This window comes from Medicago truncatula, chromosome 2, assembly GCF_003473485.1.
Source record: "Medicago truncatula cultivar Jemalong A17 chromosome 2, MtrunA17r5.0-ANR, whole genome shotgun sequence".
Classification (NCBI taxonomy): Eukaryota; Viridiplantae; Streptophyta; class Magnoliopsida; order Fabales; family Fabaceae; genus Medicago; species Medicago truncatula.
This window is the reverse complement of record NC_053043.1, coordinates 17434127-17443254: the sequence shown is the minus strand read 5'-3', so window position 1 is coordinate 17443254 and position 9128 is coordinate 17434127. Positions and strand designations below refer to the sequence as shown.

At 34.5% G+C, this 9128-nt stretch overlaps 1 protein-coding gene across 1 annotated transcript; it reads left to right on the top strand.

Moving 5' to 3' along the window:
- Window positions 1-2264, top strand: LOC25486423 (nucleosome assembly protein 1;2). The gene is made up of 10 exons (XM_024776974.2): window positions 1-49; window positions 159-202; window positions 414-515; window positions 845-937; window positions 1062-1134; window positions 1217-1278; window positions 1391-1575; window positions 1733-1907; window positions 1992-2035; window positions 2144-2264. The coding sequence occupies exons 1-10, from the start codon at window positions 1-3 to the stop codon at window positions 2262-2264; spliced, it is 948 nt and encodes a 315-aa protein (XP_024632742.1).
- The last annotated feature ends 6864 nt before the right edge of the window (window positions 2265-9128 follow it).

Here is a 9128-nt window from a genome sequence, read left to right as displayed (position 1 = left end):
ATGGCCAACGACAACAATAACCAAATGCCTTCATTGGAATATCCCTCTGGTTCGAATGTTCTTCTTCCCTCTCTCTAAACAATTTCTTTATGTTTCCCTAACCTCTTATTTTTCATGTTTTTCTTGATTGTATTTTGATTTTTTGTTTTTCTTACCAGTTCAAGATGGTGGTGCTCGTGTTGACCTTGGTGAATATTTCAAGGTTTGAATGTCTCTTCTTTATCTTTAGTGACATAGTTTGATTTTTTTTTTCTTTCATTTTCGCTTCATTTATAGACCTTTTTTTTTCTCTTTCAATTTTTTTTTGTAACGTTATGCTTTATTGTTATCTATAATTTAGGGTTTACGTCTTAAAGGTTGGTTTGAGATATTATTTATCAATTAAATTTTTTCCTGGTTGAATTTGAGTGCAGAACAGGATTCAAGACTTGGCTGGGCAGTTCTCTAGGGTTATGGGGTATCTATCTCTGTCCCCCAATCCTAAGAAACGTGTTGATTTTCTCAGAGTGATTCAGGTATATTCCCTAAGTTTCATTGTTATTGTTATGCTTCTAAATTTTATTTTATTTTTTAAGATTTTTGTGTGTTTTTTTTTATGCTTTATTGAATAATTTATGCTTGATGTGTACCATTTATCATATGAATATAATATATCACCTTAATTATGACTACGTAGATATGAACTTTAATATATACATTTGAAAATCTATGCTGGACTGAGGAAAGATATTCCATTATTTCATTTTATTAATTCATTTATTTTAACCTAACGTAAAATATTTTTTAACACTTGTAATATTGAATTTGTCAATTGCTCTTATAATTTTTACCACCTAATCTCCAGAGAGAACATGATGAATTGAAGGAAAAGTTTTTGGAGGAGAGAGCAGCTCTTGAAGCCAAATACCAATTATTGTATCAACCATTGTTCGCTAAGGTATCCTGAGGATTCTTTTCAATGATTGCGCAATTATTCACACTTAAAATTATCGAATCTGATTCGTATGGGAACATTCAAATGTAATATATTTATCACTAAACCTATTTATAAATGAATGCAGCGTTATGAAATTGTGAATGGCCTTGCTGAAGTGGAAGGGGTAGCAATGGGAACTGCAACTGATACAGCTGAAGGTATATTAAATAGAAATCAACATTTTGCACTTTTATTGTTTTGATTCTCCACTTTAATAGTTTTTTCTTGTGAATTATGTAGAGAAAGGAGTTCCTTGTTTCTGGCTAGTTGCACTAAAAAACAATGAAGTGGTAGCTGATGTGGTAAATTGAAAAAATTGTTCAGTTGTTAACTTTTTTTACTCTTAAATGCTTGAGTTTTTATAGCCATAAAACTACTTTTTTGTAATGATCTTTTCACTACCTGATGAATCAGATTACTGACCGCGATGAGGAAGCTCTAAAGTACCTCAAAGATATCAAATATACCAAGATGGTAGAACCGCTAGGGTTCAAACTCGAGTTCTTTTTTGATCCCAATCCGTATTTTTCAAACACGGTCCTGACCAAAACTTATCACATGCTTGATGAGGACGAGCCTTTACTGGAGAGGGCTTTTGGGTAAGTTGGTCTTTTTAATCTGATACTTATAATAGTATGGTGAATAAACCATAATTAGTTGATTCACTAACTGTGGTTTATTCACTATACTATTATGCAATCCATTTTCAATAGTTTATGATTGCGAATAAGGTTTGCTTGATGTATTTTTTAACAGGACGGTAATTAATTGGCTGCCCGAGAAGTCTTTGACTAAGATTGCAAATGAAAAGCAAAAGAATGATTTGAAGAATGTGGAACCAGTTATCGATACTCCTCCGTGTGAAAGTTTCTTTAACTTTTTCGACCCACCGGAGATACCTGAAAATGACGTGGATATTGACGAAGATGCTGTATGATAATAAAAACTCATTGTTAAATATTGAAATGAAATAATGTTTATTTTTATACAATTTTTATTTTTATTTTTTAAACAGTGTTATGAACTTCAGGATGTTATGGAACGGGACTATGACATTGGGTAAGCTAAATAATATGGTGTTTTAACATAATAATTGTTGATTCATGATGCTCTTTTGCTATTTATAATTTTGATTATGTACTTAAATGAACTTTGATGCTTGTTTAGGTCAACCATAAGGGACAAGATCATCCCCCATGCTGTTGTATGGTTTACTGGGGAGGCTGTTGATGGAGAGGGCGATGAGGACGATGATATGTACGACGACTTGGATGATGGCGAGGTATAATATTTTGGAGGAACGTGGTTTTTATAATTGGGGATGTATTGATTTATTGCTACTTTAATTCATAGGTTTGTCCTTGATATTATAGTTTCTTGACAATATTTCATCCCTGTTGTTATCAATTTTGTGGTATTTGTTTCAACAAGTTTTTTCTTTTTAGTTATTGGTGCATGTTTTGATTGTGCGTTTTGATTTTTTGGATTCAATTTCATTTGCAAAAATGGCTGGTATATCAATTGTGGGTTTTGGAATGAAAAGTAGGCGTTGAGAAACATATAAGTATTGGAACTCATATACCTACTAATTTAAGGTTTTGAGTTAAAAGTGGTGTCCAATTTCACTTACGTGGATGTTCAAAGTCCAATTAATGTGATGATCCTCTTGGTCTCCTGTGATCCAACTGTGGTGAGAGGCATGTCATGTTCATGTTTTGTGACATTGGCAATGTAAATGTATGTGGGTGGAAAATCCCCTACTTGACAGATTAATTCCAAATTAATGAATAAGTCTACACTTGAGAGAGACATTTTTTGTATATCAAGTGTGATTAAGAGTCCATATTGAATGGAAAAGTATATATTGAGTAACATATAAGTGAGAGACTCAAATACCTAATACTTAAAGGTTTTGAGTTAAGATGTGATGTCCAATTTCACTTATGTGGTTGCTCTAAGCTCATTGTATATTTGCGTGGTTGAAAAAGCATCTGCTTGAGGGAGAGAAATCCAAATGAATGGATTGACTCACACTTTTAGGGAGTTTGTTGATGGATCAAGTGTGAGTAAAAGTTCTATATTTGATGGAAAAGTTGTTGTTGAGCATCATACAAGTGAGGGAACTCACATATTTAATGTCTTGAGATTTTGGTTTAAGATATCAATTGCACTCGTGTGATTTCTCTAAGTCAGTGGTGATCTCTCAGGCTCCCTCATGATTTAAAAGTGGTATCAGAGTTTGATTCAATCAACTCTTTCTATCAAAAATCTTTCATATAAAAGTGGTTAAGGGGTGTGTCCCATTAATGTTTAGTGGTAATGAAGATGTTATAAAATCGATTAAGAGGTGTGTCGCATTAATGTTAAGTGGTAACGATGATGCAAGTCTATGTGATGAAAAAACACTACTTAAGGGGGGAGCAAAAATCTAATTAGTGAATGACTACACATCTGATGGGAGATTGTTGATATATCAATTAAAGTGTGAGTAAAAGTTAGATGGTATTGGTGGAACTTTCCCAGAAATCCTAGTGATAGTAGCCATGTCTAGAAAAGTAGGAGTCAACATACCACATTTAAGTTGCATGGTATTGGTGGAACTTTCCCAGAAATACATCGCAGCCAGTATCAAGTTCTCATCATATTCTAACATCGTCTTAGAAAGTTGGATGAGGTTGAAGATTCCTAATTTTCTACAAATATGGGATTTTTGGGTTTCGACCTTTTCTAACCATTTTAGATATATTAGAGTGTGGTTGACTGAAGGGGACGGCCTTAAAATCATGTGGCTCATGAAAGACATGTTGAGCGAAGCATGTGAAAGGACTCTAGGTTTGCGACCTTCGCTGCCAGGAAAGTCTTCCTCAACCTTTTCAGGGTGTAATTTGGAATCTGGGTAAGGCCCTATAAAGGCGTAAACAGTACCAGAGACAGAGTATGGAATGAGTACCTGAGATTTCTAAATCTTGGTCTTTTCTGCGTCTAAGTCGGGCTCTGGGGCGTGAATTTGGTTGTTTCTTCTTGGGAAAGCCTCAACACTAACTACAAGGGGGGGATCTCTTGGCCGTTAATTGTCATGTTAGTCAAGTCGTTACCAGAAGCCATCTTTAGGTCAGGATTGACGAAATTGAAGCAGGTTAAAGAAAAATTGAACAATGTTTTGACGAATGGTGCTAAGAAAATCTGGAATCTTTTGAATTTTTTTGAAAAGGAAACAATGTTGGTGAATAAGTAAAAAAATTCGGAAAGGGAAGGTTTCAAGAAAGAGGGCTTCAGGTTGAAGGTAAAGTTCTTATAGAGCCAAAAGAGAGGAAATGGTTAAATTACCAATTCACTAAAAAGTCACCACATGGACGAACTTTTTCGCATGAGCTGATGCGACTTGAGGCCGACATCTGTGCTTTGAAAAGACAAGGTGTCCCACTACCTTTTCAATTGCAGAAGTGGAGGAACAGCTGAAAAGACTACTTTTGGAAGTCATGATAAAACATGACATCATGCTTTGAAATACTTAGAGTTTCTGAAAAATGTCAATCTTCTCCTTCGAAAATCTTTAGTCAAAAATGGCATTTTTTTTTGGGAAATTTTTTAGCTGGTAATTTTACCAGCCTCATTTAATGTGGTCAACATTAGTTAACTTTTACCTTTGCAGCAATTGAAGTCTTTTCTTTCAAAATTGAGGAGTTCGACGAGATGTGGACTTAGTGGGAAAAGGCCTAAAAGCTTTAGTGTTTGACAAGACATGGGTCAAGGATGCAATACCGTCGAAGCCAATCAATTCCTGTTGAGGCGGGAAGATTTTGAATTTCAAAGAGAAGCGGTTTCCTCAATGGAGAATGTGGGAGACAAGGTTGTCTACGTGGAAGGAGTGTTGATCGTGGGATTATGCTTTTTCCAGTTATTTTCTTATGTATAAATAGTAGTTCTCCATAAGGAAAACAGGTCGCAAATCACCTATATAGAATTCTAAAACACTCTAAGTACCGGCACGAGAGAAAAAAGTTATAAAGAATGTATGTAAAGGATTTGTATAACCACCTTTATTTTTAATGCATTGTATTTTATATTTCCTTTAAGTTTCTGCAATTTAAACTTATTGCCTTTACTTTGCTTTTAAAACCTTTTTTTTGTTGAAAGACATCATACGATCCCGTCTTGTTCGTAAAGCAACCTATGAACTTGATGAACGCTTGAAAAAAGAATCCTCATTGATCCTGCTTGTAATAAGAAAAACAACCCTCATTGTTTACCAAAAACACCGGTAAACAGCAACATCATGTTATTATTGATAAAGATGGAAAGACTACATCTACCTTGAAGCCAAAAGAAGAGTGGTCAGAGGATAAGGACGAACTTTCTCTTGGAACTTCCAAAGCATTGAATGCATTATTCAATGGTGTTGACAAGAACATGTTTAGATTGATAAACACTTGCATCGTGACAAAAGATGTGTGGGAAATCCTCAAAACTACTCATGAAGGTACTGCTAAAGTGTGTATGTCAAGGCTCCAGCTCCTTACTACCAATTTTGAAAACCTTAGAATGAATTATGATGAAACCATTCATAACTTTCACATGAGTATCCTTGATATTGTTAATACATCACGTGCCTTGGGAGAAACGATGTTAAAAGAAAAACTGGTTAGGAAAATTCTAAGATCCTTACTTAAGAAATATGACATGAAAGTCTAAAAATTAAGGAAGCCCAAGACATAAGCAACATGAAGGTAGATGAACTCATTGGTTTTTTTACAAAATTTTGAGTTAGCTATGATTGACAGACATGAGAAGAAGAAAAAAAGTATAGCTTTCATATCCAACACTAATGAGGAAGATGTTCAATGTGAATTGGATTTTGATGAAAGAATTTTAGATGCAATTGTGCTTCTTGGTAGGAATTCAACAAGGTTTTGAAAAGAATGGCCAGGAATTCAAGGCATAATGTCAAGACATGTCATTCGACATGCCTAATCTCAAGAACATGTTGTTCGACAACAACAAGAACAGTGGTTTCAATGCAAAGGAAAAACTAAAGAAAAGCAAAACCAAGGGAAATGTGTCCAATGCCATGAGTGTGAAGGTTTTGGTCATGTCAAAGTTAAATACCCTACATACCATAAGAGGCAGAAAAAGGGAATTTTGGCCTCTTGGTTAGATGATGATTCAGAAGGAGAGCATGGTTGACCTCTTGGTTAGATGATGATTTAGAAGGAGAGCATGATGATGAAGTAGCAAACCATCTGATGGCTTTCACTGTGAATCGGATGAAGAATCATGTGATGATGATGTATCTTATGAAGAACTTGTTGATTCAAACAAAAAGCTATATGTTAAATGTGAGGAGATTTGTCAAGTAGAAGTTAAGCATAAAAAAAAATCATAGCAAATATGCGGATTGAAAAAGAAAAACTCTTATCTACCATCTATGGTTTTCAAAATAAGGTAACCTTATTAACTTCCAAACTTTATAACATGACCAAATCTGTTAGAATGTTAAACAATGGTTCCGATATGCTAGATGAGATTCTTCAAGTTGATAAGGGGTCTGGAAACTTGAAAGGTGTAGGTTTTGATTACCAGTCCCTAAAGAAACAAGGTGGAACCTCTATGACTAGGTTTGTTTCTCCTGAAAGTAAAATTGAGTTTGTAATGTCGGACCAAATGTCTCAACATCCTGTCCAACATCTGAAACCTCAAGCTAGAACTAAATTCTTACCTTAGAAATGTCATTATTGTGGGCGATATTGTCACATAAAACCCTATTGTTATAGACTATATGATTATCTTCAACATCCAGCACAACCTAAAGTTAACCATGTGATGAGCCAAACTAGAAAAGAATGGAAAATTAAGGTTGTTAATACTAGTCTTGTAGCACATACATCTTTTAGAGCCTCCTCAAGATAGGACGGGTATTTTGATGGTGGATGTTCCAGACATATGACAAGAGTCAAGAAATATTTAGTTGACATTAAGTCTTATTCTAGCAATTATGTCGCCATTGGTGATGAAGCTAACGGTGTGTAGTGGCCTAAAAATTCGAGGGTTGGTTGAAGACAGTGAAGTCGACACCAAAGTTTATGTAAATAGGGAAAACATCGGAAAAAAACCCTTTAAAATGAAAAATAATCTTTGAAACCATATTTTAAGTTCGGCAGTCGATTATTCGTAAGGAAAATATTAGCACCCTTTGACATTTGTTAAAAATAAATTGATTGTGAAAAGATGATTGTGGCGAGTTTGTGTATTGATTGAAGTTTGTGATGATCAAACTAAAATAAAATTTAGCGTTATCATCGATTTTCCAATGAACAAAACAAAAGATGAGTTGGAGTATTCATTGAATTTGATTTTTTTTTTTGCGATGATCAAAACAAAAGTGGATTTGACTGACGTGGTCATCGACTAGGAGATTTTTGTGATGATCAAATCAAAAGAGGATTTGACGTGGTCATTAACATTGAGATTCTTCAGGTGAGTTTGATTTGCCTTAAAATGCGTTTGGAAGTTGGAACAATCAAATCTCACAACCTGTGTCCTGACAACTCGAGGATTTAAAAAGATATACATCCGGTTAACCCTCTTAAAGGGTTTATTTAACTTAATTTTTCATTTTATTATTATTTATAACAGTTAATTTTTTTAGTTTGATAAAGTGATTAAGCCAACTCACTGTGTAGCTAACACAAACCAAATAAAAGCAAGTAAAAACGTGAATGGACCGAGCACCCAACTCACTATGTTTTAATAATAAAAAATAGTAATAGTAATAATAATATAATAATAGCTAATAAGTAACATAGCAAAATACCTTAACAAATAATACTCCCTCGGTTCCAAATTGTAAGATGTTTTGGCCATTTCACACGTATTAAGAAATGTAATTAATATTGTGTGGGGAAGAGAAATTATAAATTGTTTTACAAAATTATCCCTAATAAATGGTATGGAAAAGATAAATGAAATAATTGAAAGAAGAGAGAGTAATTAATAGTTAAGGATATAATAGGAAAAGTAACATAAATATTTCATTGGTATTGTAAAGCTACATATAATTTAAGACAATTTTTTTTCCAAAGCGACATACAATTTGGGACGGAGGGAGTAAGTAAAAAAAATAAGAAATGCATTATTCAGAAAGAAAGAGAGAAGACAACCGTGAGAGAGAGACACGAGCCAGAGCAAGAGAGAGCAAACGTGAGAGGGATGAGAGACGACAGAGGCGGTTAACGACGGCTCTACAGTGGTGCGCTGCTTTGAAACTGATGGAAGGTGAAAGATGGATGGAAACAGTGACATTCACGATGGCGGGCGGCGAAGACTGTGGTTAGCGGAATAGACTCAACAGAGAGACTCATGAGTTGTGCGAGAGGGAGATGATGGTTATGAAATGGTGGTGAATCGACGGGTTTGAAGACATGGGTTCCGACGGAGATTGTGGCGGTCTGATACATCGGCAACGACAAGTTATTTTGACAGTGGTAGTGTTATATGGTGAGAGGGTCGATGACAGTGGCTCTTTGATAGTCACGTAGGATCTCCCTTCTTTCTTCTCTTATTCTTTATCTATAACAATGTGGGTTTTAGTGTTGTTGTTTGGATTTGTTGTTAATTGTTGTCGTTCTTTCGTTGGCAAAGTTGGAAGAATGAGATTATGAGATTAATTACATGGTTAAAAATGGTGGAAGTTAATGGTGTTTTAGAGATGATGAATATGAACAAGTGTTCTAGTAAGATGTCGGACATGTTGGTACGATATCATAGTGTACCTTGTTCCGCTTTTTTGGAGATTGCTTTTAAACGAGAGATCTTTGAAGATTCTATGAAGATATGATTCACGTAAAATGTTGACGAATAAGCATGTGGTTTCTAGAAGCAGTGATAGGAGGTTTAACTTTGTCGTGTTTCTTAAGCGTGATGTTGTAACATTTAAGAAAACATTTTCTTTGCTTCAGAATATTACGTTGAAGACTGTAACGCTCCTATTTCTATTAAAGCAATTAAACATGCGAATAATACATTTATTCAACAAATAGAGATTATGTCTTATTCAAAATTCAAAAACCGATAGACATGTATGTAATTCTCAACAGTTACAGCGGAATATAAATCAGAGTGATCAAATATATACATGCCATGAGTAAATAAATCT